The 24423-nt window shown below is 39.3% G+C and overlaps 1 protein-coding gene across 10 annotated transcripts in view; it reads left to right on the top strand.

The window, feature by feature from the left end:
- klhl29 (kelch like family member 29) overlaps positions 1-24423 on the top strand; it is a 280668-nt gene that overhangs the window by 165916 nt on the left and 90329 nt on the right. For all 10 annotated transcript variants that reach the window (XM_011491437.4, XM_078943199.1, XM_004083387.5 and 7 more), the window contains 3 exons: positions 12694-12832; positions 20334-20530; positions 23404-23516. In XM_011491437.4, coding sequence (XP_011489739.1) covers positions 12694-12832; positions 20334-20530; positions 23404-23516 — 449 coding nt within the window. The remainder of the gene's footprint in view (positions 1-12693; positions 12833-20333; positions 20531-23403; positions 23517-24423) is intronic.

Here is a 24423-nt window from a genome sequence, read left to right as displayed (position 1 = left end):
AGGGGCCTGGCACGCACCCAGAGTTGCATCCGCGCCCACCGTACCAGCCCACCTTCCACAAAGGCGTCTGAGTACCTCTCGAGAAACCTGGCTCGGCATAGACTGCTGGAGGGACGGAAGATCGGCCGATTTTATTATAGCATCACACAATTTGGCAATCGTGCATGAACCGTGCATGAATATTGCGCTGTTTATATACAATTCATTGATTTGTGCGTCAATCAATGTTATATATGCGGATATATAAAAGTTATACATCTTTGGCACATATGTGAAACGTCGGTTAGACATACGGTCATGGAAGGCCACAAATTTGCGTATGCATCTAGCTAGAATCACGCGCAAATGCCTTATGGTGTGCGTAATAATTATGGATGGACAACATAAACAACGCACAAACTGTGTAAGTCTCAACCAACCAAAAATTTGGAACAACTCAAAACCAAAGTTCACGTAAAGACCCGACGGCCAAAACCCTCGACGAACAACTGTGCACATCGACGAATGACGAACGCAACACTGATGAATTACGTTTGTCACGAAAGACCGAAATTTCAAACCTGGAAAATGCAGATTTTTGAAGTAGCGGCTGTGTGCCACAGCCTTAGTGAGCTCCTGTGGATCTGCAGAAACTATGCCCTAGAAAATGACAAATGCTTTGGGCTAAAGTCGGCACAATCATAATTAAAAGACCACTGGGAACAGTTTGAAAAAGATCAAAAGATGATCAGAGAAGGACTTTAAAGAGTATTTTCTACAATGTCAGAGTTGTATGACACGACTCCCTTTTTAGCGAGAGTGGATAAACACCTTTAAACCTGAAAAAAAGGCTGATATTTTCCTATTTTGGAGTCATATCCTTCCAAAAGGAACCTGCTTAGCTTAGTTTTCAGATCACTTGATTGCAATCTAAGCCATTATCATTTGTCCAAGTCACAGGAGAATTATTTCTTTTCGAATGCTGAGCTGGTGTCAACCCAGTGGAATAATGAGTTGGAGAGGGCAGCAATTCTTGCTAATGTCCTGTCATGTCATTAGTACTTATTACACTCCTCGCATGCATTATCAAACCCATTTAAAAGTTTGAGGGTAAAGAAGAAAAGTTTGTCTTTCAACCTTAAGCATAAGCATGCAAATGGCGAAATGTTGGAGGCGATCTACTGCTTTGGATAGCTTCTCTCTGTTGCAATTATAGAATCTCATTAGCAAAAAACATTAGTTACTAACTGACTTTTTGGTGGCATCTGCTGCGCTACCGCCTGCTGTAGCGCTTTTACGCAGTTTCAAGTGGACCTCTGAGATACAATGGTATTTGTGACCTCTGTCATTTAGACATCCGACGGCAGATCACCTCTAAACTCAATGCTTTCTTCCAGGTCCATTGGATGTAGAGGTTCAAGTAAATAGTATAGCCCCCAATCCAACCACCTTAGAAATTAATAAAAGGGAGCGAGGTAGAGAATGATTTGAATAGGTTATTATTTTAAGCTGTGCAACAATTATACCAGATCTGCTGAGACGACAAATATTACATCAAAAGTGAAATTCTGACACAAAGATGAGCGGAAGATGTCTGTCCATCAATTGACTATGGGTTAGGAGGGGGGATGAAGCAGACAGGGAGCAGTGTGGCAGTGTGCACGTGCACGTGGGGGTGGAGATACATGCACGCTGCCAAAGTGCACCGTGTGTTCATAAGGGGAACCAGATCCTCCCCAGCCAGACCAGGAGACCAGCATATTTAACTTTCTAATGCAAGTATAACTTACGTCAGTGGCAGAGATGGAACATTTTATATGGGTGGGGGCAGAGGCCAATGATGGGGTGGCAAATGAGAACAGCAGAGTGGACAGCCAAGGTGATGAGAGATGATTGTTTGAGCAGTAAAATCTGCATGTTGGACAACGAGAAAGCACCAACTTAGGTTTATTGCAAGTTATGCTCTCCTGTTTTAGCCTTTTTACTCATTAATGCTACTGAAAAAACATAAAGCTTAAAAAAAGTGTATTGTTTTTGTAGATCTTGTCTTTATGCAGCAAATGCATCAGGCAGTAATCGTTCGATTAACAGGAAGGGTCGATTGGTCTAATAAGACGATGTTATCTAAAGAAAGTGTAGCAAACATAAAATCCAGCGTCGGGGTCTTTTTTATTTTATTTTTTTACCCTCATTCCGCTTCAGAATCGAAGCACAGCTGGATGTTCACGTCAAGCGCACGAGAGATGAGTTTCAAGCCTCAGGCTTCATCTGAGGAGAAACTATTACAAGGAACTAGAATCCAAAAGGAATTATAACTTAAAGTAAAAAAAAAAAAAAAAAAAAAAACATTTTTAAGTACCAATCGACTTCTTATGGATAAATTGAAAAAATTGAGCTTTTTAGAAGTACATTTTCCATACGTCCACATACATATGGCTATGTTAGAAAATAAACATTTTTATTTTACCATACAATAAATATTTATTGTAAAAACTCATAAAGAATATTTCTAGTCTCCAGCCCAAAAAAAGCTTAAATTTTACTAAAATGTATTTTAAAATAATTTACACAAGTCCTGATAAATGTTGTTTAAATTTAAAGTTTCTCCTTCTGGCAGAATTTTGGGGAGGTAAAATAAGAGTTTAACAACTTTGTTTTTTTTTTATTATCCCCTGAATAAAATAAAAACCCAGTAAAAGTTGGATATGCTGAGTTGTTTTTTTTTACGTGTTTCTCTTTTTATATTTTTTACTGTAAATTTAGAATTAAGTGTATAAACCTCAAATTAAAAACTTTTAGACTTTATTTGCGTTCTATCAGGTCCCACTCCTTTTCACACAATTAATTACTTTTTTTTAAACTTAACATGTAAGTGATTGAATGTGCTGTGTATTGTATGTAAAAGAACAAATATGTCTATTCTTTATTAGGAATAGTTATAACGTGCATATGGACATATATGGACATGAATCTGCTTTATTCTTTTAAGTTTTAAATAAAGTCACGATTAATCCTCCAGTCGATCAATTTGTCTGTTTTCGTTGCCTAAAATAAATCAATTCGAAATCTGAATCATTTCTATCTGCTCTACTATTTTTTTCTAATTTTCCACACATGCAGACATTTAAATTTGCAGCGCTGCTTATTTTTACTGGTTTGCAAAGGCAGATGTAGAGCCACAAACTGTGAGCGCCGCTTTGCAAGCTTTAAATGTTTGGGAACCTAATTGCAGCCGTGGCTGCTGCTGCTGCTGCGGCATTTGCAATGTTTTCTCACAGTGCTGGAGGTGGGAAAAGTTCCACTGCGTTAAAAAAACTCAGGCTGTGAACGACGAAACAGCAGTGGACGAATCCACCTGGATAACAACCTCTTCATGACTTAAATGTTTCAACGTGGGTCTGAAAAAGTCTCTGAAACTGAAGGTTTCTTTTGATTTTAAATCCTCTTTTTATGAGCGGGATAGCAGCTGGTTCCCAGCACAGCTGGATTTTCCAGATGGACCTAAATGCTCAGTGAACCATGTCAAGGTGAAGCACATATGATACACAGTTTGAACAGCTTCCACTCATGGAAGAACACCAGACCTGTGTCCAGATGATTCATTTCACTCAATTAGCCCCGTTTGTTCCTCCAGGCTTCACGACACGTCATGGACAAACTCTTGTCCCTCTCAGGCTTCCTTACAGTTCTGATCAAGCCCTCGCCAAGCATACATTATGTTATCTGCAGCAGCCAGAAACTCCTGATAGGCACAGTGTTATTAGTGTTATTCTGGCTCCTCTGGTGGAGTCGAGTGTGTGATGGCGCATTTGCATAGCCTGCATCTGCATGGCTGCACGTGTGCATCTGCATCAACGCTCGTGTGCGTTTGCACAATGACAATGTCATCTGCCACGAGGAGGAAGATGGAGTTTGACAATGACGTCCTCAATAGTACTCGGGCTGGAAGTGTACTCATCTGTGATACTGTAGTCCTTTTTTTATTTATTTATTTATTTATTTTATTTCAAGTTGCAAAAAGTTCATGAAAATGTGCAGACTGGCTTTTTTTCCCTCTAATTCTTAAGTTGAATTTTCTTCTTTGACATAAATTCCTACATTTTACTCTTTTTGTTCCTGTCAGCTCATCCAACTGTCCCACATATTTTCAGAACCGCGTGCCTTAATTTCGAAGCGCAATTTTCACACGTTTTGGAGCGATGGAAGGAATAAATCAGCCAGTAAGGCAAAGAACCATTTGGGCTGCTTTTCTCCATATAAATGTAAATACTTCCAAAAACATTCATAAATATCCTGGATGGAAAGGATGTATTTTTTCTAGCAACACAGAGAACATATGAGTATTTTGTTAAACTTCATCCTTTTTTCTCTAGTCTGATTGGTTGGTTTTATTTCTCACCCTCTCTGCACACCTCAGTGATCACTTTGCTCTGATCAGCAGAACTCTTAATTTATGTAATTACTTTATAATTATTAACTAATTCGCTAGTACCACAGCTCATTACTTCACCTTCCTGCCCCACTCATTTTATCTTAAGAGATGATTTTTCTGATGAAAATTGTTTATTGACCATAAAATGTAAATCAGTAAGATGTTGAGGGTTTGAACAGAAAACCGTAGAGGAAAAGCGGAGTCCTTGACGCCGATTGTGATGTTAAAGCTTCAGTGAGAAAAGTGACCATTGTCATAAACTAAACATCGTCTTCAAGGACGGCAAGCGAGAAGGATCTCTCACGGTCATCCACTGCTTATTTTTTACAGACCCACTTCGATTCAAACGGTGTTTTTGGTGTTTTTAACATGATCTTTGGGCAATTTCTGAAATACATTAAGAAAATTAAACTTTAGTGAGTATTATTTCAATGCATCAGAAGCAGATGTTTAAAACTAAACTGTGTGTGACACCATTAAACAGAAATTGTTCAAAGATGTCAAACAAATGTCCTAACTTGTTTTTTTCGTTTTATGACATCACACCAGGCTTAGGAGAAGCAACCAAAAGGTTTTTCTTCACTGTTATTTGCTTATTATCTGATTATAAACATGATTTTTTTTATACTTTTTATTTTTATTGGTTGGTGTTTTGTAAACACGAATCTTATATCAAACCCAAAAAAAAAACTGTGACCCAAAAACAGATCTGAATCAAATCGTGGAGAAAGTGAGTCGCTGCATCCCTACATCAACATCTAGTAATACAGTCATAAAAAAGCAGTAAATTGTAACTATTTTCACATTATTGGATGTATATTGGCTTAATGGATTAATTTTGTTCCTACTTAGGATAAATATTCTAAAAGATCAAATCAAATAAAAGAAATCTGCATGCTTTTATTAACTTGTGTAATTCCTGATGACATAGTTATTAGGATTATTGAATTTTTTATTAAAAAACATGCATAAAGTGTAACTCATAAAGCAGAACATTTACTAAAAAAAGTTGAATTATTGGAGGAGCAGTTTTGTAGAAAGTCTAAACTGTACATTTCCTCTCCTCATAATAAAACTAAAGGCCGTGTCACACAGCCATTATGTACATTGTGCACATTTTCTGCGTGTGACATTTTGCTCTGTTGTGATTTATGCATGATTAAAGTCATTCATGAGTGTTTCTTGCCTTCGTCATTCGTCAACATGCAGATGCATGTCGAGGGTTTGGAGCGATGGGTCTTCACGTAAATCTGGTTTTGAGCAGTTCCAAATTTTTTAACTTGATTTACGTAGTTTATGCGTATTTTACATTGTTTAAACGCGATAATTACATAAGTTTTACGCAATTTTGCGTTATTTACAAGATGCATTTGTACATTTTTGTTTTACCCCGATGGTTCCGTGTATGTCTAACAGAGCTTGCACGCACGGACCGATGTATAACTTTTATATCGCGCATACGGTGGACATACATTACATAATTGACGCACTAATCTTGGGCCATATTTGGCTTTTACGTTGATTTTCTTTGCATGGTTTATTCGTACACCTTCCATTGTTTTAATGTGGTTCATTCCCGATACATCTATGAAAGGTTTCGCGTAAGGACCACAACTTCTCTCACTTTCTTCACGTATATTTACCAATTTTCATCGGTGTACCTAATGTACATAGTGGCTATGTGACATGGCCTTCCCTCACTGTCAGTATGGATGCAGTAAATGCCTCTACTTCCTGCCCTCAACTTATTTTTGTGTCTTGTGAAAAGTTTCCAGGTTTGTTTTCATTCAAACCCCCAGAGGCATTGGGGCGGGTTGGTGGCCATACACAGGAGTTTTCCAATGTTAAAACTTAACTACAACGACTTGACAGATGCTGGATCTCCTACCAGCTTAACAAGGAACCCACTACACCAGCTGGGACCTGAGATTTTTCTCATCCCCTTCCGGCACATGAAGAACAGGAGCACATTGTCTGACATCCTGTCGTGCTCCTCTGCAGGCCGGTGGATGCTCCAAGGGCTGCTTTTTTGTTGTTTTTATTCAAGTCTTTTGCCAATTTTGGCCTCTTTTTTCATGCACGCCTTAAACAGCAGGATATGCACTTTTTTTTTTGGTATACAGTACAGGCCAGAACAACTCTGTGCTTTTCTTTCTTTCATTTTTTTTTTTTTTTTTGTGCTAGTCCAAGTCCTTTCTGAGCCCATTGTTGGAGGAAACAAAGGGCCAAGCGGTGTCTTTGAGGGACACAAGTTCCTTTTCTCTTAGTGTCCCTGTTGCTTGGTCCAGCCTGGTTGACAGCAGAGCTGAGGCTCCAGCAGAGCAGCTCAGAAGATTTAAGCAAAAGCGGGAGGAAAAAAAAAAAAAAAACACTAAAGCGCTCTCATCATGGACTATTCTCTGAGGCTACACGCTTCCTTCACTGCCTCGCAGACTGAAATCAGGACAGCTGGAGACTTGAGGGGTCTTGAGGATTTCTCATGCCTTACAAGAGCTGTTTTGCTGGGAGTAGGCACAGATTGGTGAGACGTCTCCAGAAATGAATGTGGCGTTGATTGTTAGAGATACGTTCCAGAAACTGTTGAAAGTGATTGCTCTTTAACAGAGACCTGTAGATTGGGACGTGCATGAGATCTGATGGCTTTCATGAAGGAGCTGTTTGTTCCAGCAGATGGCATCTGCACGATGGGGCCTGATGGCGTTGGTGATATTTTGCACCTGTCAAAGCCTGACATTTAGCCACCGAGGCTTTTCAAGTGATTTTTTTTTTTTTAAGTATTTATCATGGCGTTGAAAACCGTTGGGTTTCATTTAAATGGTGATTTCCTAAATATAATTTACAACAAAAATCCAAGATTACTGCTTACATAAATAGAAAACGTGTTGCTTATATGAAGGAAAAACTACATTTAAAGCATGAAAGAAATTTTGCATTTCATGTTTTTAAGCTGTTTTCCATTCCATAAAAAATTCCTTATTTTTTAATTTGTTTTGGTTTGCGGAACATCTATTGTAAAAGTCACATTTAAAGATTCTAATATTCTAATATAATCTAATATAATTCTAATATTGAAGCCAACCACGTCATTACAGGGCGCTAGTTTAGCAGAATTAACTATTTTTGTAAAATAACCCAAAATGTGATGATGGCAGGTTTTTGTGGCACATTTGTATTTCATTGCACAAGAGGAAAAATTTGATTTGTTTGCACGTTTTTTTGAGTTTCAAGTACATTTTGCTGTTTCAAGGGCAAACTAATTTCTGGAGCACACAAACAGTGAGTGTTGAGTTTGAAATAACGGCACAAAAATCCCTCCATAGACGCCAGGTCTAATGAACAAAATATTTAAAACATCATCAATTATCTTGACTCACAGTAAAAGCTGATTCGGGATCATTTTAGTCATTTTTAAGCTTAAAAATATTAGTTCAACATTTTTTCTTTAGTTTAAAATTAACTCTAAAACTAATAGAAAATATGAAACTCCTTAAAAATTAATTAGGGTTAAATTTATGCTTAATATTTTTACAACTTTCACAAAAAAAGGCACTTTTACCTTATGTGTTTTTGTTCTAATCACAGACTTATTTAAATCATTAATCCTATATTTGTCTCAATATTATTATAGTTATTTATTATCATTTATTTATATTACTGAAACAATGTCCAAATGTACATAAAAAACAGTATATAGAACCAAATCACAAGTAAAACTAACATAAAAATAAGGGAATACTAAGAGCAAAGAAAGTGATAAAGATGCAAAGTATATATATATATATATATATATATATATATATATATATATATATATATATATATATATATATATATATATATATACACACATATATACATATATTTATTTATTTAGTATTTTAGTATTAGTATTTAGTAAATGTAGTAACATTTTTAAAAGTTTATAGTTTATAGTTTATTTTAAAAGTTCATATTTAACCTTTTTTTTTGTTGGAAAAATTTTAATTTTTAATTTTTATTTCTAAAGGCAAAGTTGAAGAATTCACAGGAATATACATACAATAAAATAGAAAACATTCAGATAAAAAGTAAGTCCTTGATGTAAAGAAGATCCAAAGGTTTTTTTGCCGCTGTTGTCTGGGTGATCAGAGGCGTAGAATAGCCAGATTGTTGCATTCAGCTTGGACCAACAGTGAACCTTTGACTCTTCCTCTGCCTGTGAAGGCTGGATGTGGGTGTATTCACTGTTTGCTCAAGAGTTACTTAAATTATTTGAAAAATTTGTATCTAAAACGTTTCTACTTTGTAAATTTTTTATTTTTACTAAACATTTGTGTTGGACGTTTGTTCAACTTTCATTTGCTCTCTGTCCTTCTGACATTTATTATTTGTTTATGATTAAAATGTAATTAAAGTACGAAATTCAATAATTTTGCTTTTTTATTTAAAATTAAATATTATTACAAATTAAAATGCAGTCGATTGCCTAAAAAAATCAAAGCTCTTTATTTTATACTAAGTATTATTTTTATATCAAATACCCAACAAAATCTTTTAAAACTGTTATCTAAAAAATTGCAACATGTGTTTTTTATTTGTCCTCTAGGACCTTTGGATCTAAATGTGTGTTTCCTCAGTGTAAAAAAAAAAGATTCCCACATGAATGACTGGTACACTTTTATCTTTGCACGCTAAAGCCAGTCTTCATGTCAGAGCTGGACATTCTCTTATTGATCAGATGGAATAGTTTGTTCTGGGTAATTAAACTGAGGGTCCTGGAGCCGATTGATTTGTGAAAGTTTAAAAGAGAAGCAAAAAGGTCAGAATGAACACGTCAGGCTCCTGCTGCACTTTTAGCGACGTAGAACCCAAAGAAAACGAAGAGAAACAAAAAGAAAATCACAATTTTTGTTAAACAAAAAAAATGTAGCTTAGTAAAAAAATGAGAGATAATGCAAATTGATTATATAAAGATGACAAATTATAAGTGGTTTTATTAGTTTGTCTGTTTTTTTCTGTTTAACCCTTTAACCAATAAAATATGATTAGAAATGTTTTTTCTATTGCTTTTTGACCTTGGTTGAGTTATCTAAACATTCTTTGATATTAAAAATATGCTTTCAAAATGTTTTGATCCGACAGTTATTTCAATTTTGCTTTATTTTCCTAAATCTAAGACAGCATTAAAAAGCACAATTTATTCTACAATTTTTACTTTTTTCTACTTTTAACAGCTTTTTTTTAATAATAAATAATAGCAATAATAGAGGCTTTTTATTTTGCTAAATGTTGTACCTTTTCCTTTGAACAAAAGTGTCTTTTTATCCACTGAAACTCTATGTAAGTATCAGGATTTCTGGGGAAGGAAACAAAATGGTGGATGTAAAATACACGAGTAACCCTAAAATGGCTTCAAGCTTGGTAACCAATGACTGACATGCTGAGTCGCCGTCTTCCAGCAGCCAATCAGGAGGTCAGAGGCTGGCTTGCTGCACCTCAGAAGCTGGGAGCACGCTCATAGGTTCCTCAGAATCGCATACCAACGCCCAATTGGCCATCGCGCATAGAGATATTTACCCCTGTGTTACGGTGCTAAACTGCAGAGATGCAATGGTGTTGGTGAAGCCCGACCAATGCGCCAACCAATCACAGACAGCAGATTCAGGACGGTGGTGGCGTTGAGAGAAAGGGCGTCTTCAGCATTTCCCTGAAATACTCAACATCTGTACTTCTGATACTTCAACACTTACTGTGTCTTCCAAATCCCCGTCCCAAGCGTTCCCTCCCTTGGAGTATTGAGACGTTTGGTGTTTTCAAAGCTGCCGTGGTTTCATTGAGCATGGCATTTCCCTTAGAATGGGGCTGCCATGTGCAGTTTCATGCTCTGTGGTGGGGATGAGTTGTTCTGGGGGTCCAACTCTACAAAGCCGTAATTAGCTTTGCTACCACGCATTCAGGTGTGTCCGCATGGCTTCCAGGGGGCGCGGCCATTGTTTGCTGACAAGCGGAGTTTTCTCACCCCCCCTCGCGTCCTCTACGAGGTGTGCCAGATTGGACGTGAGAGCCATAGCCGCCTCTACTAATGTGTGTTCACTATTCACATTCCCCACCCACACAGCAGTCAGATAGTACTGATGGTACTGAGTGGAAGGGGGGGTTCACAGAGGTGAATGAAAGACGAGGCAGGCTTTGCATCGACTCAAAACATGCAGATCGCCCTGAAACCAATGCTGCAAGTCTCTATATTTCTTCTCTTATTTGGTATTCAGCATGTCTAATGTCCAGATCATTTTCTTTTTTGGCCATTAAGTCCAGATGCCAGATAACCAAACATTCTCAGCTCAGAGAAAAAGGCTTTTATCCTGATTCTGCTCTTATTTGTCTTGCGTCTTTATTCTGTACCATTTTGGCAGCTGAATTAATTCAAACTGAGCTCCTGGAGTCAGAGGGAAGAATGGAAGAAGGAGCTAAACGAGTCGAACAGAATAGCCACTGTCATTTCAGGTTAATTAAATCTCAGCTTTGAGTCCAGCTTGATGATAACATGAACAAAGAAAATGCTCCTTTATGTCCGTTTGGACGTCCAAACTATTGTGTTTGAAAGCTTGATGGCTTCACCTGAGACTCGCCATTATTCCTAATCACCCATCGTGTTGCGCATGAGAGAACTGTCAAGAAACTCTGTGGTTTTTTTGGGAATCCTCAGGCTGCCATGTTTGCTGTGGACCTGTGAAATAATGTGCAGATTAGCTTCTGGAAAAGAAACCCGGTGTGCTGATTACAGAGGGATTTGCCACAGTTTTTATCCAAATGATCCTGTGTCTCACGCTGTGCCTCCCTCTGTAAGGATGTATCTGCATACCTAACAGTCTAAACTGTGCTAACCATCCCTCACAGCATCCAAGCTAACGCCTAGACGACCGTATGGAAGGCGTCTCCCCCCGTAGTTTATTATTTCAGTCTCTTAGTGCTCTCCTCTGCTTGTACTCGCGGTTGGAGATTAACAAAGCCTTAGTGTTGAATCTCCCTCCCTAAGCTGGAGAAAAAGTTGCCAGTGTCCTGCTGGTTTTCCCTCTCAGCATCCCGTCATGGTGCCTCATTAAGATGCAGACAAACAAGCTCCTCCGACCTAACGCTACAGTAAGGCCAGGCTTAACGTAGCACTACTACATGTATTGTGGCCTTCAGATGCATATTGCTGTTGCTCAAAGCAAGTTTTTTTTTTTTCTCAGAATATGTTGTCCTTGTTTTTTTCTCTTCATTTTATTTATTTATTTTGGTTTCCACAGAGAAAGATAAGCGTGCGGATGTGTAGTTTTTTTTGTTTCTGAGATAATGTGCGTTGAATGGATGGTGGGGTTTGGAGAAAGCGTCTGAAGGTCAGCTCTGTGCTGGGTATGGCATTAGCGAGAGGGCACTGATTTTTGTTTCCGTTTAAATAATACAATGACAGCATCTCTGCTTTCAGCTGTCGTCTCTTTAAGATGCCTCGGCATTTCGTTCCTCAATGTTCTGGTGCTGCCGTGTCAAGTTTCTCATGCTACGTTCACACTGGGCATGTGACGCGTTGACAAAGGAGAGCTCTTGCATATGGACTGTCGCTAGGCGATACTAGGACACATACGCCACCTACAGTTGGAAGAGGTTAGGTGAGAAATGTTGGAATGGTGCACTTTTTGGGAATCTTGCTTTAGGCTTTCCCTTTGCAGCTCCTCTCCGATATGTGAAAGATTTAGTGTCATAAAATTCCATCTGGGCACAAAGCGCAATCATTCACTTCTCCTTCATGATTAATTTTCAAACAGTTGGTATCTCCGCGAATTAAAAATGACCTCATTCATATGTCACTACCTAATCCATGTCTCTCATTGGTCAAGATCTGACCTTTCACTCGAGTCCACTAAACGTAGCCTTTAGTAACAGTGATGCGAGGCTTCAGAACGCGGAAGCCCAAAACGCACATTTACATGGACTTGTCATTGGAATTGCTTGAATGCACGTTCCTGAGGGTGGCGTGAACATAGCTTCATAATGTACTAGTTTCTTTTATAATTTTGCACCAACTTTGAGTATTCTACAATCTAAGGGTCACTATCTGATTTATTTTTTGCTATATGCATTGATTTTCTGAAAAACATGTCATCATTTGTGTCCAAACCTGAATTGTTTGTGGTCAGAAGTGCTTTATGGTGGGTCATTTTGCTTCTCTTGTCATCTCTATGTCTGTATGCATGTCTGTTTGGAAAAAGAGCGAATTCTAAACCCAAACCTGGCATTGTCTGTTTCTTTTTCTTGTTCTACAGAGATGTTGAAGGAGTTGAACCAACAGCGCAGAGCGAAAGAGTTTACAGACCTGAAAATAATTGTTGAAGGCAAAGAGTTTGAAGTCCACCAAAATGTTCTAGCTTCCTGCAGCTTGTATTTCAAGGACCTGGTGAAAAGGTTTGCCTTCGTTCCCCTCTCCCACCAGCTGTTGATCCAATCTGTTCTTTTCATAGGGCGCATTTGTGTCGCTTCTTTTTTTATTTTTTATTTTCCCTTCCCCTGTCTCTCTTGCAGGTGTGTGAAGACTTTGGTTCCTAACACAGGGCCAGCAGCCATTCCTTCCTCCTCCTCCTCCTACTCAAATGAATGTATCTAAAAGTGAAGAAGAAAAAAAAAAGGTCAACATTACCTTTCCTCCCATTGTAGGGCAATTTAACCACATTTCCATTTTAATGAGCAGTGAAATGTTCCATGACTGGGGATGTTTTGAAATCCACCAAAGGGCCAAAACAAAAGACTCGTACACATTAGATGCAAATTTGTCAAAGTCATACTGTTGTGGGCCGAAGCCTTTTGGTCATACTCCACATTTTGATTATTTTCTTTTTCAAAAAATAGACTTTTCGGACTTAAACAAACACATTCGTTATCTGTGTGAAGACTTTTGCAGGTTTATGGCACTTTTAACGGATGTAGTTGTTGGATTTGGATCCAGTTAATTCTCCGTTTTACATTGTTTTTGTTTTAGCTGTTTTTTTTTCTTTGTTGTTATTTTAGTTTGAGTTTGTGCATCAGTCACAGTGCCTCTGAATGCTGTCCATTGTCTGATAGCACAAGTATGTCCTTTTTTTTGTTTTTTCAACGAGAAAATGCCATAAATCCTTAATGCCCTCATCCTTACTTCCAGTCCCTGCAGGTGTTTTCGGCTTGATTGAAAGTCCCCAGGACTTAGAGGTTTTTTTTATTTTTTCCTTACATGTTTTTGTGTGAGTCCTCCTCTTTAGGAAGGAAGCAGGGAAGTGCTCAGCAAGGACAAAGACTAAGAAAAAAAAAACAACGCACGTGCAAGTGATAGCTGGAATACTGTGGGGACGCGTAGCACTTCGCCCCGCAGCCGTGCTGCCTCCATGGCGAGCGCATCAGAGAACGGCTGCTTATCAGCTCCGGCGGCTTCCTCGCTTGCTACTGATACACTTGTTTCTTCTGAAGGGGAAGAGCGAAAACGAGAAGAGAGGTGGAAAAACAGCAGAGCATTGACCGTACAAGGACCACTCAGCTCTATGACAGCTGCACATGCCATGAATAAAACCCAAGACAGGCTCTGGCTTTAACCTTGACGAAAACAGCCTTCCTGAGAGATCGAAGGATCTCTGGATGAAAACGGAGACCCCATGCTGGTCATCCTGTCTATCGAGTTGTCTCGTCTGCTCCTCTTATCAGGGACAGGGTCGCTGAAAGGCACCCGGGGCTCCCAGAGGAGTGGGGCTGAATTTAATCAAGCTCATCTTCATTCTTTGTGCTGCCCACATTTTACAGCTCCTTTTCTTTGAACTGACAGCATAAGAAGAATAAATTGTTGTTAATTGGTTAATTACATCTAATGGGATTTGTCAACTTTTCAAATGTTTTTCTCAATCTAAAAATTCCAACTAGTTTGGTATTACTACTGGTATTAATTTTTTACAGCCGTCTTTACAATGATATACTGAAATCATGACCATTAGCATTGTGCCAACACCGTTAGCTGTGACGGATGCATTGAGAATGAGGCGGCAGTGAAAAGTTGACACCAAGCAGAGTGACTGAAGAGCATCCAAAAGCAGCCGCAGAGACAAGACTTTCAGTTTTAGCTGCATTTGCAGCCCAGCTGGCAGTTTCATGTTTCCACAGTGTGACTTAAAGAGGGGCCAAAGGCCTGCTTGTCCCTGAATTAGGGGCCACCCGTGTGCTGTTGGGGTCATTTTTCCAGCCTGGATGGACCTGTGCTTGCACACCACTCACCACTGTCATCGTTTTTATGAAGTCGAGAAACGAAGGCAGGAAGGCAGCAGCTCCATTCTACTGCATGCTTTGTAACCCACGCCTTCTCACTCCACTCCTTCAACAGGGAAATGCTGACACTCAGACCCCCTTCACACACACACACACACACATAAATGGGACTGAAATGAAGTGTTTCTGGCTGCTGTACAGCATGCAAGCTTTTGTTTGTGAGGAAATGTGTGTGCGTGAAATCCAGGTTTCCAGTATTAGTCAGAACAGGCAAGGTGTGATTCTGAGAGGAGTACACATACACACTCCAACAGACATATCCTGGGTTTTGTGTTTTCTGGGGATTCATTAATTTATCCATCAATTTTGGGGACCATCCTTTCTGAAAGGTCCAAATCCCTGCGCCAAAGACCTGTACCGGTCCATTGTAGAGTTGGAACCAGGTCAAGTATAGAAAAAACATCCACTGCATTGAAACCGCCAAGCTCGCAAAGTTAATAAAAAAAATAAGAAAAACCGTATTTGGAAAGTTATTTTAAATTTTTTGGGATAATAATAATAATAATGTATAATAGTACGCAATCGGACGTCTAATGTTAAGAGGACCTGCTCAAACGGTGGATTCATGATTATTATCATAACCAGAAAGTATTAGTTTTAGTGATTGTCTTATTATATGGCATCCAATTGATATCAGTTGGTGACCAATTTTTTTTAGCTTCTTTATCCAGATCTATATCACATTTTAATGGATCCTACACAAAATCTAGTGTACAAAGAAAGTTTAAAGCAGGTCAGGATATATTATAGAGGAGGAAGATTATATTTTCTCTCAAAAGTTAATGGAAACTAAAAGCTAAAAAAAAAATCAGACGCCCACTTCAGCCTTGTACAGACCGGTCCGTGAGAAAATTGCTTGATATTAAACTGGTACATGGCCTGGAAAAGGGTAGGAACCTCTTGAAGTCTGAAAAAAATATCAGTAAAACACAGTCAGAGAGCTCAAATTGACTTTGAAATGCTTACAATTCTCATCTTTCTTATCCCATATACAATTTTAATATTTCACACAATTCATTTGATTTCTGGGGACCTAATGGTAACTGGTAAGATTATTGCAGTGGATATTTTATATGTGTGTGACACACACATATACACACAAGCCAAGCACTTTTTTGGATGATTAAAACTATTTCACAGTGTTGCTTGCAGGCTTTGCAGAAATTTTAAATGGAAAATGTCAAAAATAAAACACAGATTCTAGATATCGAATGAACCCCAATTCCCAGTTGCTCATTTACAGCCCCCACCTTAAGATTGGGGGCTCCTTTACTGTATGGACCCAGCCCCGAGTCTTACCCCACGACACCTGAAGGATGTAATGCTGTTCCTAAATGTACGCACACGTTTGCCCCCAGTCCCTCCCAAAAAACCTATTACCTTCCCTTTTAAAGGGCCAATGCACAGACCGAGGAGACAGATCATCTCTGGTAATTCCATTTTACCCCTCGGGATTTTCCAATAAGTGTGCTCGCAGGCGTTTAATTTATGGCTACTGAACTCCGCACCACAGTAATGTAAAAAGCTCCAGAATCTTTGAGCAGTCGTGACACGTGCCTTTCTGCCATTTGTGCCCCAGCACCCCCTCTCCTCTGTCTGTGTCGACCCGTGAGTCTTCTACGCTTGTGATTCAGACAGTGTTATGACCATGAGATGTGTAGTGAGCTGTTCTAAAGCCCATTACAGCTTCGCCCCTTTCTGAATGCCGCTGTCCTCAGTGCACCGTTGAGCCCCTTCTGCATGACTCAGCCTGGGAGAGGACTTGGTGCTGTATGTGCTCTGTGGTGTCTCTCTTACTGTACCCCATCGTTGTATTAGGTAATCCACTAAATAGTAATAAAATTACAAAACTTGAGATCAACCAACTTGTACAACACCCTCCTGAGTACAAAACACTATTTCTAAGTCAAAATAATACAATTACCTTTAAAAATAGGAAAGTCTAAACAAAGAAATAATAGCACCTATTGGTGAAAGATCATATTTCTATCCACTAAATTCTCAAGGGCTGCATGGTGGCGCAGTGGTTAGCCTACCTCACAGAAAGTCCCGGCTGGGGTACACCATTGGGGCACCTTTCTGTGTGGAGTCTGCGTGTTCTCCCCATACATCCGTGGGTGTTCTCCGGGGACTCCGGCTTCCTCCCACCATCCAAAAACATGCTTCATAGGTTCATTGGTTATCCTAAATTGTCCCTAGGTGTGAATGTGAGTGTGTGGTTCCTTACCTTCGCCCACGAGTGGCCGGGATAGACTACGGCAGCCCGTGACCCAAAAAGGGATAAAACGGGTTTAGAAGTTGAATAAATGAATGAACAAATTCTCAAGGATTATCTTGAGATTCTGTAAATATTTGAAATTCAGTGCAGTTGATGAAACAATTAACAAATTTTATTGTAAATAAATGATAAAATGTAGAATATCAAGTAAAATAAGGACACATTTAGTAGAACAGAGCTTCAAAGAAAACTTTATCATTTTGAGGCATTCAAAAAAATAGTTTCATTTTTGCCCTGAACACTTCCACAGATTTGAATGTTGTACTTTTCACACTATAGGTCGCACCGAATTACGAGACGCACCGGATAATGTGGTGCATCGTCATTGAAGTTTTTAAATTAATGTCATAACTATAAGGCACATCAAGCCAGACAAAAGAGTCAAGAATAAGTCAGTCAGCCATTCAAACTTTAATAACTTTGTTTACAGTAACTCTAGTTTGTAACACGCTACCCATTAACCGCGTTACAAGTGTTAGCTGCATTAGCTTATTTACGATACCTGTAACTACTAACCTTGTTTGCAACACATAAATAAATACAAAATTGATTTATAATGTTAAAACAAACATTACTCTGGCCACAACTATCGTTATCGTTAAAAAAATAAAAAATCACAGTCTGACGCCGCTACACGTTACCTGGTTTTGCTTATTGACAATAACCTTGTTTGAAACGTGTCTCAAATTCACTTTGACGTCAGTAAGCACAACTGAAGTTAATCTATACTTGACAGTCCAGATTATAAGGCTCACTGTCTTTTTGTTTTTGTTTTGTATCTTTTTGAACTAAAGGTTTAAGTGCACCTAAATAGGGCAGAAGATACAGTGCATTAGCTTTCTTTGCATCACCATTATAGAAGCTGAAGTGGTCAAATGCTTATAGAGCAATGTCCAGCCCCTTGTTTAAGGAAAATAGTAGAACAGTCAATTAAAAAACCTTTAGTAGCATCTTAAACTATTTTATCTGTTGCTACTGTCATCTCTTAAGGTATCGTTTAAAGCTAAATTTGAGCATCCAAACTGGCTAAAAATCTAACATTCTTGCCTCAAAATGGAAAAGGGGAGAATAACCACAAAAACAAATGCCAAACCTTAAAAAAGGTGCAACATTACAGTCATTTGTTTTGTTCCTTCCTGATTTATGTTGTAAATGCAACATAATTTTATAGTCAGACATTTTTTGCGCTTTGCATCTTTCAGTGTCTTAACATGTTTCAGTATGTGCTTGGTCTTGTTAGTGCGAGGTAAATGCATTCCCTCTAATTGGGCCTTCTTTTTATAGGTTGAAAGATGTACTAGCAAGCAAATGTGTGTGAGTGTAATTCTTCACCCCTGTTCCCTGCTATTTTGGCAGTCTCGTCGGCCTCCTCTTGAATAAGAGGGGCATTTTTCACAAACAAATTTCTTTGCCTGTCTGTGCCCCCCTCTCCCCCCTTATCTTTATCTCCTCTCCTCATCCATCCTCCCTGCTTCCCTTTCCCACTATTCTGATTCCATTCTGCAATCAAACGCAGCATAAATATGCACCTATTTTAGCGATTCCCGGAAAAGGCATTTACATAAATGTGCAGACAAAACAAACTGCCACTCAAGCTGGCTCTTTTTGCACTAATTGACCAGGATGATGAGCATGATCTTGTTTTATTTTTAGTTCCTCCCTTCTTCTTTCTCACCTCCCTCCATCATTTTAACCCTAAACACTCCCTTTTCCTTCTGTTTTTCTTCGACTTGCCCCCACTACAGGGCTTTGTGTGGAAAAAAAAGGGAGGGGGGAGGCAATAACATTGTGTGGCTTTTTGCTTTGCAGGAGGAATAAAAATATAACTGCTTTGGTTTTTTCAGCCAATGTCCATCCAGAGAAAATGCACTTCATTTAATTTGGATGTCCTTCTCCCCCTTCTCGTATTGAGTTCGCCTCATAAATGACGACTAATGTCTCAGTTCATACACCACAGGCTACTGATGATTATGGCAGCGGGGACAAAGGCTCTGCTTAGGTGTGATGGTGTTTTTTTTTTCTTTTTTCGGGGGTGGAGGGGAATATCTTTTATCTAAAAAATTAAGGTACAGTCATGGAACAACCCAAACCCTCCCCAGGAAGGATGGCTGCTGGCTCCCTGTGGAAGAACCGTCTCACCCTGCTTCTCCTTTCTTTTTGCTTCCTCCTCATTGACCACCAACACCCCCCGCCACCCCAGCTCCTCAGTTTCTCATCTCTTGCCTTCACTGCTGTTGTTTGTTCTGTCTCATCTTGATGTTTTTGGTGTCCACCTCTCACCACAAAGTGACTCTTTATCATGATTTCTAACCCAACAAACGGGATTCCATTTAAAAGAAAGGAGGTGGCAGGAAAGACACAGGTGTACCCACACACCCGCCAAGAAAAAAGACGGAGCATTATCATTGTGCTGCCATGAGTGGCAGGAGCAAACAGCCTCCATCCATCTTAATGTAGACTACTTTTTATATTGTTGATATCCGTATCCGCGGGGAGTGAGACATAGTAGTTGGGGCATGCAGTCTGCGGCACTTTGATTCCATTTATTTTGCCCTTGAGTGGATTATTGTTTCACATGGGACATTAAACATGGGTGGTGAGGTGTTATTTAACGCTCTCATACCTCCCCAAGGGGATCCAGCATGAGAACTAATCTCGGCCATTTGATCCCGATGAAGTCACGATCTGGAAGCAGCCCTCCTCCTCCTGTACATTTCAGGATCTGCATTAAGAAGGGATATCATATTCCATTTAATTTGCTCATTCAAGCCCACCGTGGCACCATTCGCATCATACCAGCCGGAGTGGATGCGCCTCTTTGTTCTCCTTCATGCAAGCAGACAGCAAGCAATCTCAGATACGACATGCATTAACTCCAACACTTCAGCCGACATTGACATCCCTTTCTCTCCTTTTTTTTTTTTTTGTCTTTGACCTCGTATGTACCCCGACATGTATGCATATTACCCACCGTGACCATGCATACATGGAGACACATGTCAAGCATGTCTGTTAAACAAAGCAATAACTTTTGTTTGCCTAATCTTTGTTTAGGGGAAATATTTCATTTCAGATGCAGCACTATTTTTGCTAATCTGCTATCCTTCATAAGAAATTAGAAACCATTCAAAGTTGAGTTTGTGTCCCTTTTTTCCTTTACATTGTTCTACTGTTAATAATTCTCTTTGTTTCCCACCCACCCCTCCTTCATACTGGTACCCAGGTGTGTTTCAGGTGTTGTGTGTCGCATACATGTATTTGTGTTCCCACTCTATTTAATTTTAGTCTTTGGCCTTTCTCTGAGGGTAATTCTAACTTCTTCTCTGTGTGCCGTGATTGGTTGGCCAGGTCGTCGGGCGAAACTAGGAATGGGGAAATGCTGGAGCTAACCATGAGCAACATCGGCGCCGACGTCCTGGAGCTGCTACTCGAGTTCGTCTACACAGGCTCGCTGGTCATTGATTCGGCCAACGCCAAGACATTGTTGGAGGCTGCCAACAAGTTCCAGTTCAACACTTTCTGCAAAGTCTGTGTCTCATTCTTAGGTAGGAACTGCTGCAGTTGATATTGCAGTGCTTGCCTCTTCTGTGATAAAAAGAAAACATTATTGCCATTTGTATAAGTTAAAAACAAGTAAAAGCTCTCAAGTCAGGCAACAAAACATCAACATACAACCAACCACATAGCAGTAATTTATCTAACAAATAAAGTATCAGTAACGCAAACAGCCACTAAATTAGACAGAGTGATACGCAAAACACAGCAAAATGCCATTATTGCACATAAAGATCAAATATCAGGACACGCTGGTTTATTGGTTGTCCAACCATGTAGAGATGGGTTGTAGAGACGGTTAGGGATGTCATGAAAATGGAACATACTATTGTCATGCATGTGGTAAGTGTGTCATGAAGTAAAGTTTATGTAAGTTGTACACGCTTAAGGGTAATGCTGTTGTATGGTGACCTTACACCACACTCTAGTTGTTCATAAGTTGCAAGCTCTGATCCCCAATTGGTCACAATTACAGTGTGCATGTAGTATGTGCACAGAAAAACAATGCTCTGATTTTTTTCCCCTAAATTCTCACAGACGACAAAAATAATAATTTTGTTCAACGGGTTCACTAAGCGGTCTACGACCTTGATATTTCATGCGATGCACCTGCATATCTCGTGCAGGTTTGCCCAATTTTCAACTTCAGACAGCTTGAATCCATCCGAAATGGCATTTTGCACATATTGCACAGAGGAAAATTGGTAATATGTGAATATATGTGGAAAAAGGGAGAGAAGTTGTCTCAGCTGTATCACTCATGAACCACGTAAATCAATGTAGAACATTAACTGTGCTCAATTATTGCGCTGTTTATATGCAATTCATTAGTGATTCGTGCATCAAAATTGTAATTTTAACATGATATGTGTGCCGTATACGTGATATGAAAGTTTTACATTGGTGGTACATGCGTGAAAGGTCTGTTAGACATGCATGGAACGGTCGTGGAAAGCCACAAATTTGCGAATGGATCTAGCAAAAATCACGCACAATCGCGTAAGATTTTCTGTAACAATTTCGAATAAACTACGTCAAGTAAATTTTCAATGGACCAAAAATGTTGAACAGCTCAAAACCAAATTCATGTCAAGACTCGTCGGCCGAAACCCTCAACGGACATCTGCAAACATTGCTAACGAATTACTTATGTAACGCATGGATCACGAAAGAGCAAAAATTTCATTCGTGCAAAATGTAAGTCGTGGCTGTGTGACATGGCCTTAAGGCTTTACACTTCTCTGCAGTCATATCTGCCCCATATTTTTATGCATTTTGATGCTTGGAGCACACGGCACAAACTCTTTTGGGCACTGCGCTCCTGATTTCCTCCCAGTGGGAAGGGCAAAGCATGGGTACAGATTTCCAAAAAGGTCATTCAGCAATTGTCACTTAAATGTCAAATCCTGTCATGGAGTCAAAAAATCCGATTGATGCTTGCTGTAGGTGTGGACAGTGATGCGCTGGAATGGAGGAGTTTTCAAGGGCCCAAAGGGTCTGCGAAAGGCAAAGAGCATGTTGCAAATTTCAAAAAGTCAGGCAATCCCCCCCAAAAATGAAAAAAAAAATAAAACTGCAAATGTCAGCTTTTGCATTCCATTTAATAAATTGCTTTGGGTTTCAGTAAAACAAAGGAAGTGTGTGTTGGCAAAAAGGTCAGAAAGCAGTGAAAAGAAAGTAAAATGGAACCTGAAACTCACGTTATCGATTTGCTTTGCTTGATTCAAAAGGGAAAAAAACAAAGCAACATTGAACCGAGATGCCATTTGTAGCTTTCATTGCCAGTGAGACGTCAATCCATTTTTCCTGGACAAGATTCATGATATTTCGACGCAGGGGAGAAACACGGGCTTAAGCAAGCGCGTGTCCTTGTACGGAGAGAAATGGATACTGTGTCAGAAATTATTGAAGTTTGTAACAAATACTCTGAGGCAAAATGGCAAACATTTCCTTGACCTATTTTCACTGCAACTCTTTGACTTTCATTTACACATCTTTGGATTCAAGCACATACACTTATTGCCTGCTGCTCTGAAGGATGAATCTGTAGAAAGCTGCAGACAACCCCACAAAACGTGCTTCAGTCCTGACCTTCTTGCATGAAAGGAGTTTATAAAAAAGAGAATATTTAAAAACATATGAGCATCCACTTTAAAATAGCTTTATTACAGACGTACTTCCAGCAAGATTTTTTCTCATCGCTCCTGACCTTTGAGATGGCATTAAAGCTGCTTTTATTTGGTATTTAATTTATTTGTTGGTGATTACCCAGACATTTACGGGTCTTTATTTGCTGATATCAGTGGTTTCTGACTTATTTGATTAATGATTTGCCCCTGTCTGGTTGTACACACACAGACATGTCACAGTTTTAGAAAGATGGGGACGTCTGTTTTTTATTTGTTTGTATTGTAGCACCTCTAAAGCCTCTAAAAAGGACGACAGAAGGTAGCGCTCTACCCAAAGGCCTGGCTATCAGGATTTTATTTTTTATTTTTTGCTGTGTGTGTTTGGGTGTAGTAGACCCTGACATCTGACAGGACTTCTTTAAAGTGGTCCAGCTAATCCCACATCCCGCTCCCTGATATCTTCCACCTCATGCTTGGGCTGTGAGCGATCGATTCCCCTCGTTGTTTGTCCCCGGAGCTGTTTTGAGTTATTATACTTGTTCTCCCTCAAGTCTAAGGCAAACACAGAGCCCACTAGGCTATGATTTTGTGCTTCCTGGAGCTGCTTTGTCTGTTTTTGTGCCTCACTATATCCTTTTATGAATGTGTGAACCACTTTTCTTTGTTCTGGTTTTAATCAATCTGTCGGATTTCTTCTTGTTTTTTTGTTCTCCTCTCCTCATCATGAACTCCAGAGAAACAGCTGACTGCAGCTAACTGTCTGGGAGTGCTGGCAATGGCCGAGGCAATGCGTTGCACGGAGCTTCACAACATGGCCAAAGCATTTGCTCTGCAGAACTTCCCTGAGGTGAGTGCCTATCATAATGACATTTGCATATAAAATCAATCAAAAATGCTTTTGATTTGGGTTTAACTTCTCAAAGTAACGTAAAACTGCTATTCTTGGGCAAGTATGGAGACATCATTTATAGGAGTGAGGTCTGATGTTCTAAATCTTGCAGTTAAAATTAGAGATCCGCTGCTTTAAATGATCACTAGTGTACCTTATTAGGCATTTATTAGGCATTTATTAGGCATTTACCACAAAATGTAACTCTCAAATTCAAGTCTACGCTTCTGATCCACATTAAAATATGCAAAATATGCACTCTATTCTTTAAAAGAAATGCTTTGGACAACTTTACAGAGAAATATAAATACCAGCAGCATCTTTGAGAAGTTTTCTTGTGGCTAAAATCACAGTAATTTACATAGGATAAAAAATGAAAGCATCAAAGCATAGCATCAGAAAATGTCTTCTAACAGCACCATCATAGAGAAGAAAATACACAGTTTTAACCCTCAGCTGTTTATTATTCATCCAAGACCATTTATGGAGTTATAAGGGAATATATTTGGCAAAAAAAATATATAATAATCTCCCATAAGTTGCTGACAATTTAGGAGGTTTTGGCTTGTTGGATCTATAGATTGTCAGAAAATGCAAAAGGAAACTTTCTGGTGGAAAAAAGGCTAAATAGACTACAAGGTGGAAGAAGTAGATCCTCATTTGTTGCTTAGTTTTCAGAGGAAACTTGCTGAAAGTCTGAGCATCACGGCAGGCAATTTTCACTGGTTGGTTGCTGTAATCTCTGTCCACACTGTTGGAGGAGCTCTTTCAAAATGGGTTGTGTTTGAGTGACTGAGGTAAACAATAGAAAACTTACGGCAGAAAGAATGGACTATGTGCACGTCAGTTCCACGTTCGATGTCAG

This window comes from Oryzias latipes, chromosome 24, assembly GCF_053564925.1.
Source record: "Oryzias latipes strain Hd-rR chromosome 24, Olatipes_Hd-rR_3.1".
Classification (NCBI taxonomy): Eukaryota; Metazoa; Chordata; class Actinopteri; order Beloniformes; family Adrianichthyidae; genus Oryzias; species Oryzias latipes.
This window is presented reverse-complemented; position numbering and strand designations above follow the sequence as displayed.